At 38.0% G+C, this 25,957-nt stretch overlaps 1 protein-coding gene across 6 annotated transcripts in view; it reads right to left on the minus strand.

Moving 5' to 3' along the window:
• The window catches only part of LOC106868200 (uncharacterized), a 137,309-nt gene extending 112,403 nt beyond the window's left edge, over positions 1 to 24,906 (minus strand). Inside the window, exons 1-2 of one of the 6 annotated variants that reach the window (XR_008265018.2) lie at positions 24,144 to 24,906; positions 3,538 to 3,702 (exon numbers count right to left, since the gene is read on the minus strand). Coding sequence is in view for 2 of the 6 variants with exons in the window: in XM_052971099.2 (XP_052827059.1) it covers positions 3,538 to 3,562 (25 nt within the window). In the remaining 4 variants the exon portion in view is untranslated. Of the gene's footprint in view, positions 1 to 3,537; positions 3,703 to 11,644; positions 11,759 to 24,143 lie in introns of those variants that run through there. The other 5 variants (XR_008265019.2, XR_008265020.2, XR_016243370.1 and 2 more) reach the window with 5 other exon arrangements.
• Positions 24,907 to 25,957: the final 1,051 nt, after the last annotated feature.

Here is a 25,957-nt window from a genome sequence, read left to right on the forward strand (position 1 = left end):
TAGAAACTGCCAAATCAGATTGGAGCCTGGTGCAGCCTTCTGGCTTGCCAGTCCTCAGTCAAATCGTCCAACCCATGCTAGCATGGAAAGCGGACGTTAAACAATGATGATGATGATGACAGAGAGACAAATATAGATACATGTACACATACACAGACATTTAGGGACACAAACTAGAAAAATGGAAACGCAGTAGAATATATTTGCAGTCACCAGCTTTGAAATGTTATGCACGTAGATATATACTGAATCCTATAACATCATCATTTTGTTTGTTGTTAACACGTTTCGGCTGATATACCCTCCAGCCTTCATCAGGTGTCTTGGGGAAATTTCGAACCTGGGTTCTCATTCCTAAGGTATTTTTTGATGTTATTATTATTATTGTTTTTTTTCTTCTTTCTTCAAATTTTCTTCCATTTCTCGCCGAGTGTTTTATTATTATTATTATTATTATTATTATTATTATTATTATTATTATTATTATTATTCAGGTCACTACCTGGAATTGAACTCGGAATCTTGGGGTTAGTAGCCCGTGCTCTTAACCTCAAGATTCCGAGTTCAATTCCAGGCAATGACTTGAATAATAATAACATCGAAAAATACCTTAGGAACCCAGGTTCGAAATTTCCCCAACACACCTGATGAAGGGTGGAGAGTATATCAGCCGAAACGTGTTAACAACAAACAAGATGAGGACAAATATCCAACAAATGTAAATAATGTAAATAATGTACAAATTTATTATTCTTAAACAAGAATACAGTGACTTTGAAGTCACTGTCAATAATATTCTTGTTTAAGTATATATTAAATTATGCTCCCAGTTCAGCATTCTGGCTTTTTTACATTTTCCTATATATATATATATATATATATATATATATATATATATATATATATATATATCAGTGTGTGTGTGTGTGTGTGTGTGTAATTTTTATGGTGTTGGATAACTTTGCAGCTAACAACAACCATGACACAACCACCACTACTACCACTACTACAATTTCCAACACAAACACTATGCTGAGATATCAAGGCCACAACCAATGTCCAGCAATGGTACATGGGAAGGGTGGGAAGAGGGGGTCGTTGTTGTTATTTAACTCCAGATCAGTCTAGTGTTGTTGTTGTTGTTGTTGTTCTAAGACAACAGGATGTGACTTGAGGAAGATGTTAAGAAGTTGTGTCGGTTTAGACCAATTATGGGGTTTCCTTGTTTCTTTGTTTTAGCTAAAATATTATCCTGATTGTCATTTTTAGCAGGATATGTGTTCTCAAGTGTTATGGCTTTTAACGAGCTTTTAGCAATCTTAACTATGGAACAAAATTGAAGATATGCTGTATTTAATGGCATATAAGATAAACATTTTTCATCCAAAAAAATCTCTCAAAAAATACACCCTGAGTCCCATATACACTTTAAATATTACCTGCTTTAATGCACTAAAACTTTGTTCCTGAATGATCCTGTTGGTGTGGGTGCCATGTAAAAAGCTCTGGTGATGGTGACACATAAAAGACACCCTGTACACTCTGTAAAGTGGATGGCATTAGGAAGGGCATCCAGCTGTAGAAACTGTGTCAAAACTGACAATGGGCCTTGCCAACTCCTGTCAAACCATCCAACTCATGCCAGCATGGAAAAGAGATATTAAATGATGATGATTATGGTCTACTGAAATTGGAGTGCATTTAATATGCCTATGTGTCTTTTATACCATCAAATACATCATCATCATCATCGTTTAACGTCTGCTTTCCATGCTGGCATGGGTTGAACAGTTTGATTGAGGACTGGCAAGCCAGGAGGCCACACCAGGCTCCAATCTGATCAGGCAAGGTTTCTACAGCTGAATGCACTTCCTAATGCCAACCACTCCAAGAGTGTAGTGGGTGCTTTTTACGTGTCACTGGCACAGGAATACGGTAACTGAAATTGTTAACTTGATTTCAAACATAGACATGAGGAGAAAAATCAGGTGATCGTATTGACTGAGGTCCAGGCAAGACTGCTTTTATGGAGAACCAGTTGTCATTCATGCATACCAGCCTCTCCTTATCCGAGGGAAGAGGCAAAGGCTGATACAGCTTGGCACCAGTGATGTCGCAACTCATTTCTACAGCTGAGTAAAATGGAGCAACATGAAATAAAGTGTCTTGCTCAAGAACACAACACGCAGCCCAGTCCAGGAATTGAACTCACTACCTTGTAATTGTGAGCCCAATGCTCTAACCACTGAGCCATGCACCTTCACATGTCAAGATGAACAGCACTATCATTATGGAAGGTGGTGAACAGGCAGAATCGTTACCATGGTGGGAAAATTGCTTAACAGCTTTTTTCTTCTGGCTTTACATTCAGAGATCAAATACTGCTGGGATTGACTTCGCCTTTTAACCCCTTCAGGGTCAATAAAATAAATACCAGTTGTGCAAGCAATGGGGTTGATGAAATTGACTTACCCCCATAACTGCTGGCCATGTGCCAAAATTTGAAATCATCATTATTATTATTATTATTATTATTATTATTATTATTATTATTATCATCATCATCATCATCATTATTATTAAAGACAGAATTGCTGGCAGAATTGTTACCATGTCAGACAAAATGCTTAATCGAATTTCTTCCATCTCTTTACATTCAGAGTTCAAATCCTACTGAGGTTTGACCTTGCTTTCATCCTTCTCAAGTCAAGTACGGGGGTGGGGGCATGTAATCAACTACTACCCCCACCCCTATCAAAACTATTATTATTTTCTTTTACTTATTTCAATCATTGGAGTGCAGCCCACACTGGAGCACCACCTTGAAGGATTTAGTCCAGTTGTACTCAACAGGAGTCCATATCAGATTTTGCAGTTAAAATTTAGGTGTAAAATTGTTTATACTTCTATAATACACAAAATATTTAAAGAACTTTTTTAATATAATTCCTAATAATATTAAAAACTGTTAGATTCACTTTAACATTTAAATTTAATATGCCAAAATATTTTCATCGCTTTGAGACTGAGACCTGATCAAATTAAATTTAAATGTTGAAGTGAATCTAACGGCTTTTGTGTGTTTCTTAAATGGCTTATAAACACCTTCCACACTGCAATTGCTTTCGTTCCAGCACATGATCTCAGATCAGGTCACTTGCTATGCAAGTACATCTCCGTAATTCCTAATAATATTCAATTCTAAAAATATAAAGGGATATTTTAAACATCAAGCAGCTATGAGGGTCCAGTAGAGTAAAGTAGGATTTGAAGGGGTCCATAGGCAAAAAAAAGGGCCGAGTGCCACTGATTTAGTCAAATAAATGTCCGCCCTCCACCACCACTTAATTTTTAAAGCCTGGTACTTATTTTATCAGCCTCATTTGCCAAACCATTAATATATTTAATAAAGAGATGGTTATTATTAATTAAAGAATACTCATTACTACTATTTAATTTTGTTTCTGCTTTTTGTTATTTCTTAGAGGAACTTTTTTACCTTTAGCAAAATGATAAAAGAAAAAAACCTTATTTTACCTTCAAGTTCTTCACTTTCAGCCATTGGGACAGATTTTGGTAGAACTCTTCTTGTAATGCTGTGCGTCCGGTTGTTTATTCTCTTTAATGCGAGAGCTAAGTCGCACTAATCAACATGGTAGCCAAGTAATAAAAGGTAAAAAAAACTATGAGAGTAGAGGAGGTCTGAAATGAATAGAAATAATAATTATTCTAAAGTTATATATGTGGCTATATATGTGTGCGACATCAAAATGGCACCCACCAAACACATACAAAGAAATGAATAATAATTTAGAATTCATAGTTAATGATAATCAGCATACTGTATCGTATTACAATGACATTTGGATTATATTAGCACCAGGTGTGTATGTTGTGACAGCAGGGAAACTAGCAAATTAGCAAAAGTATATTGATTCTATCTCATCCTTCTATAGTTCCTTTCATTGCACCCCACCATCGTCATCATTGTTTCAACATCCACTTTACCATGCTTGCATGGGTCAGACAGAATTTGTTGAGGCAGATTTCCTTTCGATGGTTGCCATTCTTGTCGTTAACTCTCACCTCTTTCCAAGCAAGGTAATATTTTCCCCATGGCCAGACATGTTTCCACACGAGATTAGAAACAAGGGACACAACTTGTACAAATTGATGCCAAGTCAAGGAGACATAGACATTCACACATACACCCATGCATACACACACACACACATATATACATCACTGTATCATTGCTCTCCGCTTGCCCCCAACTTGTGTGTCCCATACACACGTAACAAGAAAACTTTTCACTCTACCCCAATAAACTAAACTACATCTCTACATTTCTTCCTCACATTTCCATTTCATACACTGTGCTTACCTCCCACTCCCCAATCCTGTCCTCTTCACCCTGTGCCACTGTATCATTGCTCTCCACTTGCCCTCGACCTGTGTGTTTTATTTATATACCCTGTCTTACTGTATTATAGCTATCTTCTAGCCCTCGACCTGTGTGTCCCACTCACGCACCTTACCTCAACAAACCAATCTACATCTCTTCTCTTTTTCACATTTCCTCCTTCCTACACTATGCCTAGCTCTCACTCCCCAATCTTGTCCTCAAACCCCTGTTCCTCTGTACCATTGCTATCCGGTAGCTCCTCCAACTCTATATATATACCCAGGTTTTCCGTCACTTACTCGCACTCTTTAATCACACTTCCTTCGCAATATCCTGCCACTTATATTATGACGTTTGAACCTCAAGGGTATGCCCTGGCACTTGACACCATCTATATCTCTCTCTTCTTTTACTCAACCATCTCATTTATATTCTGATCCACATCCCTTGTAAGTATGCCCGGCACTTTACCACCATCTCTATCCTGCTGTCTCCTACTCTCTCTCTCTCCTTCTCCTGCACTTCCCTCACGTTGGGTAACCATGTATTTCCTTTGCAGCAATGCACCTGCTTCTGTCTTCATTTCTGATCTCTCTCTCTCTCTCTCTCTCTCTCTCTGGCTGGGTAACCTTGTACCTTTTCTACAGCAAGACACCTACCTCACTATAACTTTTCATCATTCGACACAAGATCACCTCCTCCAATGCCCCCTCCCCTCTTGAAAGTTTTTTCTTTTTGTCTTGCAAGGTACTTGGTGACCTTGACAGTGTAGGTGCCACTTAAAAGCACCCAGTCCACACTATAAGGTGGTTGACATTTGGAAGGGCATCCAGCTGTAAAAACCTTGCCAAAACTGACCTCACCTGTTCTTGTGCCACGTAAAAACTACCAAGTCCACTCTGCTGAGTGGTTGGTGTTAGGAAGGGCATCCAGCTGTAAAAATTCTGCCAAAACACTTACAGATGCCTGGTGCAAGCTTCTGCTTAGCTGGCTCTTGTGAAACTATCCCACTCATGCCAGCATGGAAGGTGGACATTAAACAATGATGATGATGATGATGATGATGGTGTATATATATATATATATATATATATTAAGAACATATATAGTGAGAGGGAACAGTTTAAACCTGCAACAAACAACCTAATTAGGGATGGTAGTAGGATAAAGTGTCCCGAGTATAAAGTGTTTAGTGATAGGAAGGGCTTTGGAGATTGAAACCATTTCAAAGAATGTAGAACATTTAAATATGACATAGATTCTTACATGTTGGATTGCAGATGAGCTAAGTAAGAGGACAATGACTGCAAATAAGGAACAAGAATCGGTGGTCCACATGAAATGAGCCCCTCAAGTGCCAGTGACATTGATAGAATGCTCCCAGGGCATACTGTAAGACAACAACAACAACAACATCCTGCTGTTGTCTGTACCAAGTGATGTAAACCATGATAAGCAATGTGATGTTGTGACATTTACCCATACTATGCTAGCGTAAAAAGAAAAAAACAAGAAGAAGAGGAGGAAAAACAAGGGGAGGAAGAGGAGTATGATGGTGGTGGTGGTGGGTGGAGTATAAGGGCAGTGGTTTAGCAGAATTGTTTGAATAGCAAAGTATGTTGCAGTATTTCGTTACATTTCTCTCTGTTCTGAGTTCCAACCCTGCTGAGGTCACAGTTGCCTTTCATCTTCGTGGGGATGGGGGGGGGGGTCAACAAAATAAAAGTTCAATCAGAATACCAAATCAGTACGATCACCTTTTATCTCTCTCTCTCTCTCTCTCTCCACCAAAACTTGCAGTGTTGTGCATGCGCTAGAAATCAGATGCAGCATGTGAGTGTGGAAGTGTGTATGGGTGCACATGTGTGTGTTTGTATATATGCACACGCATGTGTGTGTATGTATCTATACAAACACACACACACACATGCATACATACATGCATACATACACAGCAGCCTTTCTAATTATCTATTTTTCTACTCTCTTTAGCTTGTCAATAGCCATCTATCTGTCTGTCTGCTTGTCTGTCTATGTCTAGCCAACTATCTACATATCTGTATGACTGAGTATTCTGTGTCACTGTGTATCTGTCTGTCTGTCTGTCTGTCTATCTATCTATCTATCTGGGAAGGAAGAGCTGTATTTATCGTACTTGTGGCTATGGCCAAAGAATGCATCTGGTGGACGCGTCTGAAAGGATTAGAGACAAATACTTTCCTCTCTGGTCAATCTCTCATCAACTTTTTCAAGCTAGCAAATGTTTCGAAAAAAGATGGATACATGTAGCAAGAATGGCACGTATAAATGACGAAGCCACCTTGACCATGATTCTATAAAACGTTTTAAAATTTTGTAAACAGAGAGTTACTTACGTTTCTTGCATAAATAAAAGAAATTTTATTTAACAAACTGTGACACTAAAGACCGAGGTTACCGTGGTCTTTTCGTAGGTTTTTCTTTCCACGGATAACCTCCAGATTTATTGGGAATTTTCTGTATTATTTCGTATTTTTTGTAAATACCCCAAACGTTTTGCGATATTTTTTTTTTTTCATCGTTGTCCCCACTTTTGTTTTTTTTTTTCTGCTTTGTTTTCGCCCCCCTCGAAAAGAAAAAACTCTACATTTGTATTTTGTCCCCTCTGTGTTGAGCCCTGTGTGGCTAATAAAGAAACCTATCTATCTATCTATCTATCTATCTATGTATTCATTTATATATATATCTATCTATGCGTCCATCATTCTATCCATCCATTTATGCATCTATCTATCTATCTATCTATCTATCTATCTGTCTGTCTATCTATCTATCTATCTCTCTGTTTAACTTTCTCTGTCTCTAAAATCCAATGGTTTCCCTTTAAAACCTATGTATTTTCCTATTCCCGTTTTTTATTAATCTTTTTTAATCTACAGTACTTACTATACACTTGTTACACTAAATAAACAAGTGGGTACATCATACAACTCTCTCTCTCTCTCTCTCTCTCTCTCTCTCTCTCTCTCTCTCTCTCTCTCTCTCTCCATCTCTCTTTCTTTCAGGACACAGTCACACAAACATGCCCTGAAAAGTGGGGCAACCAAGTGGGGGTTTAATTTAAAAAACAATACAACAGAATAAAATACAAACACGCAAAATATAAAGGCAGAGTATCTTTGAGAATAATCATACCCACTCAAGCATAAAACGGTATCCATTTTGTTTTTTTTGTATAGAATTTAGACGAATACTTTTTTTTTTTTTTGGCCTACATTTACTAATTTGTGCTGAACTGAAGTATTATTTTGAATAATATCCAGTAAATATAGGTTGCCTCGATTTACTAGAGGAAAAAGTCACGCATTAACATTAACAGAGAAATGGAACATAAAGTGTGTTCATTCAACTTGCTAGAAATAGCAACCAAATCTCCATAAAATCACACCTTGCGGAATTAAAAAAAAGAAAATAACAGGACACAGACCATGCTGAAAGAGCTGGACACTTAGAGCTTAAAATGAACCACATGGAAATAAAATATATGTAGACAGAAGACAGCACCAAATTGAATAATGGTGGGAAATTGAGAAGGTAAAGGAGGACGTCTACTTAGGACAGATAGTGAATATGTGCCAAAATATGGATTCTGAAATCTCAAACAGAATAAGAGCAGGAATGAAAGGCCATTTAACAAAAGGATGTGCTCCAAACAAAGCTAGACAATGCCATATATGCCAGACTCTTCAGTAGCACCAATGCACCCTTATGCACTCTTATGCACAAGTGAAACATGGGCTGCTATGAAGGAGACTGAACGTTGATTGGTTGCAACACAAATGGCCATAGAAAGATCTGTGTTAAGAATATCTATGAGAGTACATTCAAAATGAGATACTTTGATAACGGAGCAGAGTGAGAGTACATTCAAAATGAGATACTTTGATAACGGAGCAGAGAGAATAATGTGATTGCAGAGTACCAAAAACACATGTTCCACTGGGCCGGGCATGTTGCAAGGTTCACAGAGAACAAAGTGGAGCCGTACAGTTGCAGAGTGGTATGCAAGGGATTTGAAAAGGCCTCTTCGAAGACCTCCACAATGATGGGAAGAGGATTTAGTGAAAAAATTTGGGTCAAGATGGAAAAGAATGGTGCAATCAAGACAGAAATGGAAGCGCATTGTGACTGGTGGTGTATTACAGTCCTTGATGGCCTGCCTGATATTGTGAAATATAAGTTGCCCATATTTACAGAATGAATAAGTCACATATCAACATTAACACATAAATGTGTGTTCACTCAGCTTGCCAGAAATAGCAACCAAATCTCCCTAAAATCACACCCAGCAGATTTTTAAAAAATGAAGGATATTGAATAATGTTGCCTTACATACACTATGTTGGAGTGAAAGATGGGATGATCATAGCAAGAATACCCTAGATCATTGGTCTATTCAATAAAGGCTAACCTGGGGCTAAATGACAACAACAGATGTACAGGGTGCAGTTAATAAATTGTCGTCTAAGTCAGTGCTTCTCAAACCATCTGAAGTGGCATACCGGCAGGTTTTTTTTGTCCAATGTGTCAGGGACCAGTAATATTTCTTAGTAATATTAATTTATACCGGAAACAATATATATAATCAATATAATTAAAGTTGATGATTTTTTTTTATTTTATACAATATTACATAAGCATTTTATAATGTTCTTTTTTGGAAACTGGCCGCGTACTGGCAGCTGATGGCTCATGGACCGGCACCGGTCTGTGGACCACCACTTTGAGTAGCATTGATCTAAGTTACGCAAAAATGAAAATAACACTGACATCTCATTTTAACAGATACATTTACCAAAATTACATAAAAATATCTGGAAATACTAAAGAGTAAATTTATTCAATAAAATCGCCATTGGCTTCAACCATGGCCTCCAGACGACTTTGGAATCTCCTGCAACTCTTCTGGATGGTCTCCTTGTTTAAGTTGGTGGATGTTGCCATAATCCTTGCCTTCAGTTCATCTTTGGTGTGTTACAAGGAGTTTTGTTGGTTTCTCACTCAACTGGGCCCCACACATAATAATCAAGGGGGTTGCAGTCTGGGGAGTTAGGTAGTCAGATGTTCTCAGTTCCACTCCCTCTTCTAAAATGTGGTTTTCTGCAGCAAGAAACCTGCTCTGCTCTGGCCTTTCTCTCATATGTCAACCCTTTGTCTCCTAGCATAAAGCTGCCTCTCTTGAGGTTCACAATCTTGTTAGATGCATGATAACTTCATTTGTTTACATTATTTACATTTGACGGACATTTGTCCTCATCTTGTTTGTTGTTAACACAACATTTGTGTTAACAATAAAGTAGACAATGGCATGACACAGTCCCTGGGTCCATTGGATCCTTGTCAACCCACCCAATGAAAGGCAAAATGGAATATGGAAATTAAATAATGATGATGATGATGATGATGATGAAGATGATGATTTGGGTCATGTAGAAGGTTAATTAAAAGAGTTCATTTAATGAAATAATTAATGTATAATATTGTGGTTTAACAATGAAATGAGTGTTGTTGAGACCCATTACTCATTTAGTTTCATATTCTTTGAAGAATATATCAATAATCAATAATAATATTCATTCTGGATTGTTGTTGCTGTTGTTGTTGTTGTTGATAAAGAGGTCGAACAATTTGGGAGCCTACATAGTCTGATTACACACACACACACACACACACACATCTACAAACACACATAAATATATATATATATATATACACACAAACACACTCACACGCACAAACACACAAACAAATACACACAATCACACCTACAAATACATAAACACCCCCCCACCGCATGCGCACACACACACGCGCACACACACACACACACACACACACACACACACACACACACAGCCATCCTAAATTCTGCTCTCTATTAAGAGAACAGAACTAAATTGTTCCGCAACCTTTGAATATATCAACTGAAGTTTTAGAATCTAAAAATAAAAAGGACAGTGCCATGTATAATGTCTGTTTGGTTGATGCCATTTGGAACAGTCACTGGCCAATTATCAGAACACAGAAGGCAAGGAAAAGAGAATAAAAACAGAAAGAATTCTAATGTGTTTTTTCACCTCTTACATAAAGAATGGTTGAAACATGAGTTAAATTCATCATCATCATCATCCCACCCCCCACCACCACCACCATCATTAAATGTCTATTTTCCATGCAGGTATGGGTTGGATGGTTTGACAGGAGCTGGCAAGGCTGGAGAGCTGCACCAGGCTCTAATTGTCTGTTTTTGCATGGTTTCTATGGCTGGATGCCCTTCCTAATGCCAACAACTTTAACGAGTGTATTGGATGCTTTTGGTGTGGCACCATCACAAGTGCTTTTTACATGGCACCAGCATCATTGCTTTTGACATGGCCCAGTGGTTTTAGGATATCAATTCTGTTGTGGTGGGCAGGAGTACTCTCCTGGAGTACAGCAATGCATTATATATCTCAGCAGAGAGAAAAAAGACATGGAACTGGTTTTGTAGAATTTTCTCTGCTTTGGTAGATGGCTTTCACAGAAATATATGTAGGGTTTGGTTGTTACTGTACTTGAGGAGACCCAGCCACCACAACAGAATTGAGATCCTAAGACCGATGTGCCACATGAAAAGCATTGGTGTGGGTGCTGGTGCCTTGTAAAAAGCACCCTGTACACTCTGTAAAGTGGTCGGTGTTAGGAAGGGGATTGAGCCATGAAAACTAAGCCAGAACAGACAAGGGAACCTGATTCAGACCCTAGCATTGCCTGTCAAGCTATCCAACCTATGCCAGCATGCAAAACAGATGTTAGATGTCAATGATGATAATGAAGATGTGTGTGTGTGTGTGTGTGTGTGTGTGTGTGTGTGTGTGTGTGTGTGTATGTAATATGCTTATAATATATTATTATGCAGGAGCAGCTGTGTGGTAAAAAGCTTGCTTCCCAATCACATGGTTCCAGGTTCAGTCCCACTGTGTGGCACCTTGGGCAAGTGGCATCTACTATAGCTTTGGGCTGACCAAGGCCTGTGAGTAGATTTGGTAGATGGAAACTGAAAGAAACCCGTTGTATAAGTATGTACGTATGTATGAATGCATAGCTACGGCCCTATCTACACACATACTTAAGTACATAGATATATACTTATGTATGCATGCAGGTATGTGTGTGTGTGTGTGTGTGTGTGTGTATAAATATGCATTTATGTATACTTGCCAATGTCTGTATGTCTACTGACTCTCTCTTTCTCTCTTTCTAACTCTCCATGGCAATCTACAGACGTATCTTATCAGCCAATCCATTTGTCTGTCTGTCTGTCTTTACGCTTGGCTGGTTATTAATGGAAGCAGAAAATACAAAAATAAAATGGAATTATATGGTTGGAACATGGCCACAGATTGACGGGGTGGGGTGGGAGGCGGGTGGGGTGGGAGGCGGGGTGGGGTGGGAGGCGGGGTGGGGTGGGGGGAAGATAATCTAATCGAAGCCATCCTTGTATGAATTTAATAATGTCTTATCAGTCATTAGGCTTTGGCTATACTGGAGTAATGACTTGAAGAACTTTTAGTCGAATATATCGACCCCCCTCCCCCCAGTATTTATGTCTCTTCTTTTAAGCCTGGTACTTATTCTATCAGTCTCTTTTGCCAGACTGCTAAGTCACAAGGACATCAACAAATCAACATTAGCTGTCAAGTGGTGGTGGTGGTGATGGTGGTGGTGGTGATGGTGGTGGTGGTGATGGTGGTGATGGTGGTGGTGGTGGTGGTGGACAAATATAGACACACACACACACTCACACACAGATGTGATGAGCTTCTTTCAGTTTCCGTCTACCGAATCCACTCACAAAGCTTTCGAGGCTGTAGTAGAAGACCTTGCCTTAGGTGACATATAGTGGGACTGAACCTGGAACCATGTGGTTGAAAAGCAAACTTATTACACAGCCTATGATTTTATAGAAGTTTAGTTCTAAATCCACCCGCTCAGCAAAGACTCTCTGACCATGGCTACCACATCTTTTTATTTCAGATATGATATATCTACGATTACATCATCTAATATGTCCTCTCTTTTCTTCAATGGTTGGCAGCAGGAAAGGTTTAAGGGAAATTTGGCTGCTATTTCTAGCAGGTTAAGTACCCACATTGAAGCTGCATGGTTGGTGGTGGTGTTATTTAACCCTTGGTCACCCTTCAACTATGCACCTACCATGATTATCATGTCTTCTATCTTCATCTAGCATATCAAAGACTACAGTATCAAATGTGTCTTTTCTTATTTCAAGATGGTGTCAGGTGGCAGCCTGGTAAAACTGTTGGCAATACCAGGCAAAATGCTGAGCAGTATTTCAACCATTTTTATGTTCTAAAATCAAATTCTATTGAGGTTGGCTTTGTCTTTCATCCTTTTGGGGGCTGCTAAAATAAATACCAGTTAAGCACTGGAGCTGATGTAATCAACTTAGCCCCTCCCCTCGAAAAAAAACTGCTGGCCTAGTGCCACAAATTGAAACCATTATTTCAAGATGGTGAGATTAGTATTCCTAGCAGAACAATCAACTATTTCAGAGCTGCCTCAATGGCTGGTAATTATTTTATTGACCCTGGCTCTGTTTCAATGTAATTAATTTTTTCAGTTCAGACATATGGCCAGATATTTTTTCTGAAGAATTTCACCAACACATTGACTGACCAGCCCTCCAATTATAGCTGAAAGTGATGATGGTCAGATGAGAGCTTGGTTAAAAATTATTCAGTTACATCTGATCAATTTGCTTTGACCTGTATGAAATCTAAAATGGTGTTTGTTTACCTGAAATGGCCAGATGAATCAATCAATGAGCCAGTCTTTCTGTGCCATCTTTATTGTTTCTTTGGTCAGAGTACTTCATTGTACATGCCTCATTTCCTATTGTACCAAGAAGACATAGCCAATAATTTCACTGGGTGTTTTTTTTTTTAATGGCTCCACATAAAAAGTACACAGCCCACTCTGTAAAGTGGTTGGCATTAAGAAAGGCATCCAGCTGTAGAAACCGTGTCAGAATAGACAATTGGAGCCTGGTTCAGGCCTCCAGCCTTGCCAGCTCCTGTCAAACCAGCCAATCATAGCAGCATGGAAGATAGACATTAAATGATGATGATGATGATGATGATGATAATGATAAGATGGCAACTACCAAAGTCTTGAGCAGATTTGGTGGATGGAAAACTAAAAGAAGCCTGTCACATATATGTGTGTGTCCTTGTCGTAACATCATGGGATATTTTTATATGAACATCACCCTCATGCCACCAGAGCTCCTTCTTTGCCCAGCTGGAAGCAGGTGAGAGTTAGTGACAGGAAGGACAGCTGGTCATAGAAAATCTTCCTCAATAAATTTTGTCTGACCCATACAATAATGGAAAAGTGGATGTTAAAACAACAATGATGACAGCCAGAAGACGGTGGTCACTTCCCATGATTTTTGTAAGACCTCCATGCACAAATAATTGCTGTCGTTTCATTTCAACAATGGCCAAAAGCAAAAGAAGAAGCATTAGTAGAGAGGGGGGGAGAGACAGACAGACAGAGACAGAGACAAACAGACAGACAGTAGTAGACTTGAAACAGAAGAATTGTGAGATAAGACACAGTTGAGGTTTAGGTACATATCTTTTATCGTTTATCTTTTAACACGTTTCAGTCATTAGATTGTTGCCATGCTGGGGCACCACTTTGAGGAATTCTAGCCGAATGAATTGACTCTTCTTTTCAAGCCTGGTTCTTATTTTATCGGTCTCTTTGCCAAGACATGCTAGGTTACAGGGGCATAAACACAACACTGGTGGTGGGGCACAAACACAGACACATAGACATATATATACACACACACACACACACATCATCATCATTTAACATCCGCTTTCTGTGCTGGCATGGGTTGGACAGTTTGACTGAGAACTGGCAAGCCAGGGGCCTGCACCAGGCTCCAATCTGATCTGGCAAGATTTCTACAGTTGGATGCCCTTCCTAACGCCAACCACTCCGAGAGTGTAGTGGATGCTTTTATACATGCCACCAGCACAGGAGCCAGTCAGGTGGGCCTGGCATTGGTCATGCTTGAATGATGCTTTTTAAGTACCAGTCAGGCGGCACTGGCATACACACACACACACACACACATACACACACACACACACATACACACACACATACACATACACACATACTCATGTGATGGCCTTCTTTTAGTTCCTGTCTATCAAATCCACTTATAAAGCTTTGGTTGGTCCAGAGCTACAGAAGACACTTGCTCAGTGGGACTGAACCTGAAACCATGTGTTTGGGAAGCATACTTCTTACCACACAGCCACACCTCAGCCTACATATGCTGGTAGCTAGTTCAGAGAAGTAGAGATCCTTGTAGAAGAAGCAAAGAAAGAAAAAAGTTTCTGTTTATGAGATAGCAGTTGTAGTGCATGAGTGAGAGAAGCTTTACCAATCAATCCTAGTTGACATAAATTGAGGTTCCTATTCAGGTTGAGACTCAACTTCCATTCAACTTTATTCTATAAAACTGAGCTCACCATCCTCCACCTCCACCACCACCATCACCCACTATTAAAAGCCCCTTAAGATTTAGAAAATATTTACACTGAACAGCTGGATAAAATCTAAAGTTTGCTATGGTTGGCCATGTCGCAAGAACTGACAAAGTCTGAAAGATTACAACCAAAGTAAGCAGAAGCATTAACAAAAAGCATCCATCCATAAAATTATATGTTTCAATGATTTATGGGAATTCTAAAGCTTGTTAACCGTTTCTATTGTGAAATAATGAATGTTGGAATGCCGCAGAAATAATTAAAGAACCAAACAAAAAGAATAGAAGAGTGAGCAGACACACATATGCAGCTGTTGTCAATGCAGGTGGACACGAATATAAAATGCAGGATGTACTTCACAGCATACATGATGGCTTTAACATAATTATAATAGATGTATAGCATCAATGGAGAAACTACATATAGAACAGCTTACATAAATAGCAGTAGCAGCAGCAGCAGTAAATTGGGTGGGAACTTGGACAGATTATTTCTAGCTGTAAGCTCAAAGAGACATTGAGAAGTAGACATCCAACCACTTGTAATTTTTATTCACCATTAATCATAAATGATGGTTGCAAAATTAAAACACAGGATTACTGGTTTTGAGTTTTTTAAGACTAATGCTTGGTTAATTTTACTCGTGAGATGAGTCAAATGTTTTGCAATATTTGCATACGTGCTAGTTTGCAGTATGCATATCACGTGACCGAAGCTGTTCAAGTTGTGGAAAGTACTTGCTGTGGTTGGTAGCGTTGTGGTTGTTGGTGTGCTGACATGTTATCTGTTGCTTCAGTCCGTATGTGATTTGGAAGCCACACAATGTAGTCTAATTCAAGAACTTATGCTTTACGAGTTCAAACTGGGCCATAACGCCATGGAAGCATCCAAAACCATTTGTTGTGTGAAAGGTGATGGTACAGTTGATCACAGTTTAGTAACCAGATGATTCAAGAAATATCATTCAGGTTATAAGAACCTCAATGAACAGGCAAGGATCAGGAGGCCTAAAATTGTAGGTTCCAAGGCTATTGGTTCATAGAAACCAAGCTCTTCTGCAACAAGACCTCATACCACTCAAACAACCTGGAATAAATTCCAAGAATTTGAGGGAATTGAATTGATGCCACACCCAGCATAGAGTCTGGACCTAGCTCCTCTCGGATTATTACTTGTTCCGATCCATGACTCACTCGTGACGCTTCATCAACTAATGGAGGTGGAAGCTTCAGTGAAAGAGTTCTTCGCCTCGAAGGACAAGAACTGGTATTGTCATGGGATCAAAGAACTGGCAGGAAGGAGGCTTCAGACGGTGCCACTAGATGCTCTTTACTTTGAATGCTTGGCTGCTTTTGTGGTAACTTGAAGAATAACGCAAATAAATTACCAAAATATTGCAAGATTCTTGAATCAACATAATAGCATAAAGAAATATCTAAATGTGTGGGGAGGAGAGAGAGAGAGAGGAGGAGAGGAGAGAGAGGGGGAGAGGAGAGAGAGGGGGAGAGGAGAGAGAGGGGAGAGAGGAGAGAGAGAGAGGAGAGAAGAGAGAGGAAAGAAGAGAGTGAAGAGGAGAGAGAGAAGAGAAGAGAAAGAGAGGAAAGAGAGAAGAAAGGAAAGAGGAGAGAGAGAAGAGGTGAGGGGGAGACAGAGAAGAGAAGAAGAGAGAAGAGAGAAAGAAGAGAGGGGGAAAGAGAGAGAGAAGAGAGAGGAGATAGAAGAGAAGAGGAGAGAAGAGAGAGGAGATAGAAAAGAAGAGAGGAGAGAAGAGAGAGGAGATAGAAGAGAGAGAGAGGAGATAGAAGAGAGAGAGAGGAGATAGAAGAGAGAGAGAGGAGATAGAAGAGAGAGAGAGGAGATAGAAGAGAAGAGAGAAAAGAGAGTGTGTGTGTGTGTGTGTGTTTGTAAGTAAGTCTAAAGAGGCAGGGCAGTGTTCTAAGCTCCTGTTCTAAACTGAAAGATGATAAAAGGCTAAATAAGGTCAGTAATGTCATAGTGTTTAGTTTGAATCAAATGTTTATGTTAAAAGGAACACAAAAGCTATAAGTTTCCCAAGAGCAGAACTGAGGAAAAAGCATTTTTCTTTTACAGAAATTTAGGAGGTAAAGGACCAAAAAGGGGGAAGCAATAAAGTCATCAACATAAAATCAAGATAAAAGCTAATTCATTAGAGAAGACACAACTAACAAAATGGCAGGGAGAGAGAGAATTCAACAGAAACAATCTGAATGATATTCATCAGTAATCATAAAGGACCAGTGATATCTCCATAAATGTTGAAATAGATAAATAGTTTTGGGGACAAACTTATGTTGATACCTCTCTGATGCACAGACCCCAGTTTAGTGCATTGTTATGTTTTAATACAGAATTATTAACTTGGATCACATTACTCAAATGCCAATCAATAATGGAGACAATACAACGCAATATATACTAAAAAAATGCATGCTGATTAAAGCAGAACTTAAAAATCTACGTGCTAAAAGTATCATGCCACTAATGAAACAAACCAGTATGCAAATTAGAAGGCAGTCAAAAATTCACTTTAAAAGGACACAAGGTGAACGCACGAAATAAAGCAGAATCACTAAACTTGGATCGATACTTAGTCAGAACAGAATTAAATTAGAGCAATATAACATGCACTATCATGAACATCCAAAGACATTGTTAGTAAGAATTTAGCCAAGACCAAACTAATCATTAAGCAGCACATAAACCTGACAAACGTATCTAACGCCATTAAGATCTTCATAAATCTTACAAGACTAAAAACCAATAAAAACCTTATCTCACTGCAGTTTTATAACTTGACTCTAATTAAATGTGACAACATCCAATAATGAAGACCCTCATATATAACTCCATTGTCATGAAGCAACATCGCAGATATTGTAAAGTGAAAGTTTCGATTTCTGAATGTAAATTCCGTCTACGAAGTGGTATGAAAAGGTTCCTGAACCAGTTATGTTTATTAAAAAATAACTTATTTACCTAAGTTTTAACATCGTCTCCTTTGAAATAGTCAACCTTGCACAGCAATACAATGGTCCCAGCCTTCTCGTCATTTTTGGAATCCAGCCTGGAAGTCACTTCCCATAAGTGATGAGTTGAGGACCTTCTGTGATTTGCTCTGGATTTTGAAAAACGGTATTAAAGCAGCAACCTTTGCACTGCATCTTCATCATGTGGAAAAGATGGAAGTCTGCTAATTCTGATGGATGGGGCGTGTGTGGAAGCGATAGCATGCTGTTTTTGGTGGGAAACTCACGAGTGAGGAAAGCTCAGTGACAGGGCACATCATTGTCATGAAGAATACCATTCTACACGCTCCACAGATCTAGTTGCTTTCGATGAATGTCCTCCTGCAAACAGTAGAACTCTCAATTGATGGCCTGGCCCTGGTGGGGGATGAATTCTCAATACACAATACCACATTTCTGGGTTTGACGCTTGTGTCAGGTCTTCCAGAGTACTCATCATTTTCCAGGGATGTTCTTCAGGTTTTGAAGTCCCCTTGCCACTCAAAATATCGCATATGACCCATTACTTCATCACCATAAGCTTGCCGAAGCATGCTCAATGTCTCTGTAGCAGACTTTTTAAGTTTAATGCAAAATTTCACAGTGGTTCTTGGTTCCAATTTCCTGTCCATGACAAAATCACAGACTACAACATACAAACGTGATTACAAAAACACAAAGAATCACAACTCGCAAAGTAAATACAGTGATGTCACTCATGAAGGTCACTGCTAGCTCTCACTGCACAACCATGTGCTGCCATCAGTTCGTGCATTACAGAACTAGTCTGGGAACTTCTTGATACCATTTCATATTAATCCTTTTGTCACCCTATTTCTGGTGAAATATGCTGCCTTTGTTTCAATTAATTTTGTAAAAATAGAAAATTTAGTAAAATAACTTTGTCCTTATTTAAAGTGGTGTTTGAAGCATAAATTATCAGGTTCTCTGAAGCTAGCAATGGCAGTCAAATCTCCCTCATATCATAGCCTTTAAAAGATAAATTGATGTGTTTAAAAAAACGGCTGCATGGTTAAGAAGGTTGCTTTGGGTCCAGTCCCAAGAATTATCAACAACACCCCTAATTGACACATTTTATACATTATTAATTAGCATAATAGCATATCCTGGAAAAAACATGGATTACACGGAAAAATGCAAGCAAGAGGAATAATATTCTTAAGATTATAAACCTGGAAAATTACAGGACAAGTTATTACATCTGGTAAAGTACAGAACAAGAAAATTTTTACTTAAAATATTGCAGCTAAGGATAAAATTTGAATATTAAAAATTATTTGATTTTAATTTACAAAGTAACATTATAATTAAAAAAGGTACCATCATTTTGTTAAAATATTGACACACTAGAATACTTATAAAATAAGAGCCAGAAGTACCAATACAGCTAAAGTTTTATACAAAGTAGAATAGGATATATGGTAGGCAAATTCATTATGTAAAAAATAGGCATTGGGTCAAGACGAAAAATGTGAAGACTTGGCAATAACTTAGGCAATAACTCAATCAAGTTGTACTGTAAATTTGTTGTTACAGGTAGATTTTACTGCAATATATAACTATTTTTTTGTATTATTCTATTGAACTAACTATGTACTACTATTATTTTTTATAACCTATTTTCAAATTTCTAATAATTAATTAATAATTAAAAAAATGAATTCTTTTAAAGTGCAAAAAAATATTTTAATTGCATTATTTTTTTAATTTTTAATAGAAGTAACAAGTAATAACAAATATAAGTAATAACTTGTAATAATATTTTTAGTTTTAATAAAAGCTAATATTTTCTAAATCTAAATATTTTATTTCAAATTTTATCCTTAGCTGCAATATTTAAAGTAAATGTCTTCTACTATAGCCACAGGCCAACCAAAGGCTTGTGGGTGGCTTTGATACATGGAAACTGAAAGAAGCTCGTCGTATATATATACATATATATATATATATATATATATATATATAAACTACATATGTGGGAAATTCTGTCTGAATTGTTATTATCTCATATGTGATTAGCCTGTTATTACGTAACATGCTTCACGATTTTAGTATACATACCTTATTAGTATTTCCTCCTAAGTTCTATATACTCTGGCAATGCATTAAAGCCCTTTTCGGGGCTACATTATTTGAATTCTTACTATGATATTACATAACTGACTTCACAATTTGAGTATTCATAACTTATTGGGAATTCCTAAAAACCTGATCCCTGTGTAAGACAGTTCAGTATTCTCTGTAAATGCACAAAAACTGTTTTAAGGGCTACATACTTTGTATTGTTCTTATTGGATTAGCGAAACAATTATGAGAAGGGAACCAAGGGATAAGCCCCGCTTTCCCAGGAACTACCGGTACATCAACTAGTATATGTGTGTGTGTGTGTGTGTGTGTGTGTGTGTGTGTATAGTAACGTTTTATTTGCCACTATGACATGGATGTTCTATAAAGAACTATGTTCCTACATTTTAACCCCAGGAAAACATCTTTCCCAGCTGCTTAACAACACACAACCTGTGGTCCGATATATTGTAAGGGAGCAAATTACTCCCCTCCAGCTTGGCCACACCAGTAGACTATGGTTTTTGGGTCTTTACCCTTCATCAGTACTGAATACCTGCCTGTTAGATACTATGATATTACATAACTGACTTCACAATTTGAGTATTCATAACTTATTGGGAATTCCTAAAAACCTGATCCCTGTGTAAGACAGTTCAGTATTCTCTGTAAATGCACAAAAACTGTTTTAAGGGCTACATACTTTGTATTGTTCTTATTGGATTAGCGAAACAATTATGAGAAGGGAACCAAGGGATAAGCCCCGCTTTCCCAGGAACTACCGGTACATCAACTAGTATATGTGTGTGTGTGTGTGTGTGTATAGTAACGTTTTATTTGCCACTATGACATGGATGTTCTATAAAGAACTATGTTCCTACATTTTAACCCCAGGAAAACATCTTTCCCAGCTGCTTAACAACACACAACCTGTGGTCCGATATATTGTAAGGGAGCAAATTACTCCCCTCCAGCTTGGCCACACCAGTAGACTATGGTTTTTGGGTCTTTACCCTTCATCAGTACTGAATACCTGCCTGTTAGAGATAGCAGTCAATTGTTCCTACTCACAATATATAAACAGAGAAGTGGCAGAAAGCTGCTGATCTCGTAAAGAGCAAATGTAGTCACATGGTTCTTTATAGAACAACCATGTTATAGGGGCAAAAAAAAAAATTGTTCCCGTCTAATATTGTTACTATTTATATCTCGTTTAGGGATTCTAGAATTAGCTATTATTGATAGTAACTCCAAAGTTTGAGTTTCAGCCAGTTAAGCCATCATCAGACCAAACATAAAAACAAGCATTAGCACATGTATATAAATGTGTGTGTATGTGTGTGTGTTTCTCACTGCTTAACACTTGTGTTGGTTTGTTTACTTCTCCACAAACAAGCATTTTGACAAATGGTGACTGACAGAATAGGTAGCAGATTCAAAGAAGCACTGAGACCAATTTGATCAACTCAGTCCTGAAGGACAGCACCCTACCATGGCTATGCTCTGGTGGTCTGTTACACTGGAGCTTCCACAGTGTGCCACAAAGGGGTGAGGCTTCTCTCTCTCTCTAGTTAGAAGTGCCTGAAGAAGAAGCAGTATAACATGGAATCTCCAATGCAACAACGCAACGCATCCTTTTCCAAGTAAGTTTTATCTATGTTTGTATTGAGTACTTCTTATTTCAATCATTACTTAACACACACACACACACACATTATAGACAGACAGACAGACAGGTAGGTAGGTAGATAGATAGATAGATAGATAGATAGATAGATAGATAGATAGATAGATAGACAGACAGGTAGCTAGATAGATAGATAGATAGATATTAAAAGAAAGGCTGTTTAATATGTTAAATTTACTGTGCAAATTTGAGTCACTACAAGTCACTACAACTTTCAACCAGTGTATATGTTTCGTTCAAAATAAAACATCAACATACATACATTTGATAATTGGAACGTGCAGACGTGCTTCGCGAGAACACAGCTTGCAATTAAAACCCCTTACGCATATATATATATATATATATATATGGGAGAATATACAAATAATAACAACAGACGAGGACAGGTGGTGTAAATAACAAAAGTATATATTAGTATGACGCTCGGGAATACGGAAAGTCTTTGACGTTTCGAGCTACGCTCTTCAACAGAAAGAATACGGAGACAAGGAGAAAAACACGGAGAAAAAAAATTGAATAGTGTTCAGTCAACGGTCAATCATATATATATATATATAATATATATATATATATATATATATATATATATATATACACACAAAATATATATATATACACAAAAGTGTAAACAAAAGAGACTGGATTGAACAAACATGCTTCATTGCGTACAACTATAAATGTTTTGTCTCTGGTTTTCGTCATGAAACTGCACCCGGTAGCCGATACCCGTAGACGGGCGTTACACAGCAGACTGCAAGGTTCACACCCAAACTGAATTGCCATATGCAAGCATACATACACACACACATATAGTCTTCTTTAAATGAAATTTTACTGTGAAATATTGGTTGAATCAAGGCTACAGTGGAATACATGCTGAAGATACTGGATAGACAGTGAAAATGAACCCAGTACCACCTGCTGCAAAGTTAACCTCTTAACCACACAGCTATGCTAATGCATGTATGCATATACCCATGCATTACGTATATATATATATCTAGAACTCTTCCTTTTCAGACTGGAGGGAACACGTTACAATGAAGTAGAGAAATTTGAAAAGACAACACGAAACCGGTTATTTCTCAAAATACAATGTTTATATACCAAAAAGATTTTATAGCATTTTTCTGACATAATTTAAATATATACTTTAACCATGTAGCACAAGCCTTCTGTAGTTTTTTCACTCTTATTATCTTTTATATATATATATACACACACACACACACATATATATATATATATATATATATATATATATATATATATATATATATATATATATTAATAGTAATGGTAAGACAACAAAAGAATGAATGAGACCTCGATATTATGTAAATAGAGGAATTTATCTGTAATGTGACAATTATTCAGTTGTCATAATAAAACTCCGGGTTTCCATAATTATTCGGTTGCCGAAACTCGGAGTTTTATTATGGCAACCGAATAATTGTCAGTCTGTGTGTGTATGAGTGTATGTGTGTGTTTATGTATGCAAATTATATTTTATGAACATACACACACACATACATGTGTGTATGTATATTCTTGTGTTTAATAAATATGCAAATACATATATATATATTTGTATTATTATATATATATATTGCCCTAACTCTTCGAAACGCTTAGTTTTAGAATCGGGGCAGCTGATGAAGGAAATGTTCTCTATGTGGCCTGTGTGTTTTCTGTACTCTGGTTATTATTTTTTTGTCTACGTTTTGTTTGCAACGTCCTGTACCCAGATATGCATCTATATATACAGCTAGATGTAGGTATGCACATACATGTACGTATATATGCATACACACACATACATAGAGACAGAGCGATATAGAAAGAAGCAACATGTGCTAATGTGTGCGCTTGTGTACAGATCAGTCTGCATTCATCAGTCAGACAAGATTAGTTTAGTCTTCCAATAAAATCGATCGATCGATCAATCAATCACCGCTGTTTAGATAGGCGGAAGTGTATGGAGTTAATTATGTCTTGCCATACCTATACATCGATTCATTGAATGATCAACAGATATCATAGAAATGAAACTAAATGTTAATTACGGATTTATTATATAACAGATTTACCGAACGATCGATTAATTATTAAACATCATTTAAATTAGATTGGTTAGTTACGTTTTACTGAATAGATATCAATGAATCGATCGTCAAATATCAATACAGTTAAGAAGTCGTGTGTGATTGCTTGCTACAAGTCACTGATCAACCGATAAATAATCTTATAAATCGATCAATCGATCAGTTAACATTAATCTATAATAATAGGTCACGTAATGGAAAAATCGAAAACATACTCACCGTTCAATAACAACCACCATTATCATCATCTTCATCGTCGTCATGATACTGTTGCCATCGTCGTCGTCGTCACACTTAATGTCAACATCATTAATGTATCAATTAATTATTGCATTTAATTCATTATTTGCAGATTGAGGTGTGTTTACAAATCCTTCCTGGTAAAATGTCGTCTGCAGAATATAATTCAGAAATCCTGTGTTTGTATATGCAAGTGGATGTGTTTAATATATAAAATGTATATATAATGTCTATTTATAATATATATATATATATATGTGTGTGTGTGTGTGTGTGTGTGTGTGTATAGATAGATGGAGACGTAATGTTAATCTAAAGATGCTGGCATCGCGGGGTTTCACCCATCACAGGAACACAGACCGTTTCCAACTCCTCATCCAAAAGAGTCCACACACGCACTAAACGCATACAGACACATGTATATACACATGCATATATCTATACACATGCACGTACATATGTGTATGTAGGTGCACACACACACACACACACGTGCACGCGCGAACTCAGAGTGTAAGAATCTGGCGCTAAACACTGCAAACTCCACTGAACTTGTAGCTATTCCTTCTTGTAATTAACGGCCGTCATCGCCGCCGCCTCCTTCACCAACGAGTGGCTTGCATACCTCCAGCTAGTCCTGTCTCTTTCTCTCTCTCTCTCACACACACACACACATAGAGTATGTGTGTGTGTATAGCACACGCGCGCGCACTCTTTCCTTAAACCTACCACCCTTTCTCTTTCTCTCTCCTTCCTTTCATCACTTTATCGCTCTTCTTGTTACTTCCTCCTACTCTACTCTCTCTCTCTCTCTCTCTGCTTCACCATATTACCGTTCCCATGGTGCACGCCCAGCAACAATGTATTTATATTGTTTACCATTCCGATAGTTCCTGCTCAGCCGCCGCACTCTTGGCCATTGTTCCGTTGCTCTTTTCTCTCTCTCTCTCTCTCTTTTCACTTTATCTCTCCTTCTCCTTTCTCTCTGTCACTCTCTCCTTCTCTTTCTCTCTCTCATGTCTATCTGCCTCTTTCCCCTTCTCTTTCCCTCCAACCCAACTCTCATTCCAACGCGACCCGTCTTGGTAATTAATGTTGACAAAGAGAGAGAGAGAGAGAGAGAGAAACGAGAGAGAGGACAATTGTGTGAGCTGCCTTTTGACTGACAATGAGAATCTGGCACTGAATGTCTATCAACATTGTCGTTCATTGATGTCATTACCCTCATCATCATCATCATCATCGTCGTCGTCGTCAATATTGACTTAGTCAGCATAATGCTTATCATTGTCAACGTCGTCTTCATCGTTGTCGCCACCGTCGACGTCATCATTATCATCACCGTCATCACCACCACCACCACCACCACCACCATCAAGCATTGTTATCGGCCAGATTCCTTGACAGTGTTTCGGTATTTTCTCGCAACTCCTCAGATTATACGATGTCCTGCTCCCAGCAGACTTCGGAGCAAAGTTAGAATTAAAGGTGTTCAAAGTGAGACCATCCCATTTTTTGTTTTGTTTTGTTCTGGTAGGGTGGGGCATATTTTTGTCTGGAGTTTTGATATCAGTTTCAGACGAGAACTTCCTTGACTCATGTGTTTGTATGTGTTATACTGTGTACCTTCTATCTGCTACTTGTTTCAGTCATTAGACTGCGGCCATGCTGGGGCACTGCCTGGAAGAATTTTAATCAATCAAATCAACCCGAGTACCTCTATTTTTTCTATTTTGTTTCTATTTATAAGCCTAGTACTTACTTTATCGGTCTGTTTTGTCAAACTGCAAAGT

Source organism: Octopus bimaculoides, chromosome 10 (genome assembly GCF_046866305.1).
Source record: "Octopus bimaculoides isolate indiv1 chromosome 10, ASM4686630v1, whole genome shotgun sequence".
Lineage (NCBI taxonomy): Eukaryota > Metazoa > Mollusca > Cephalopoda > Octopoda > Octopodidae > Octopus > Octopus bimaculoides.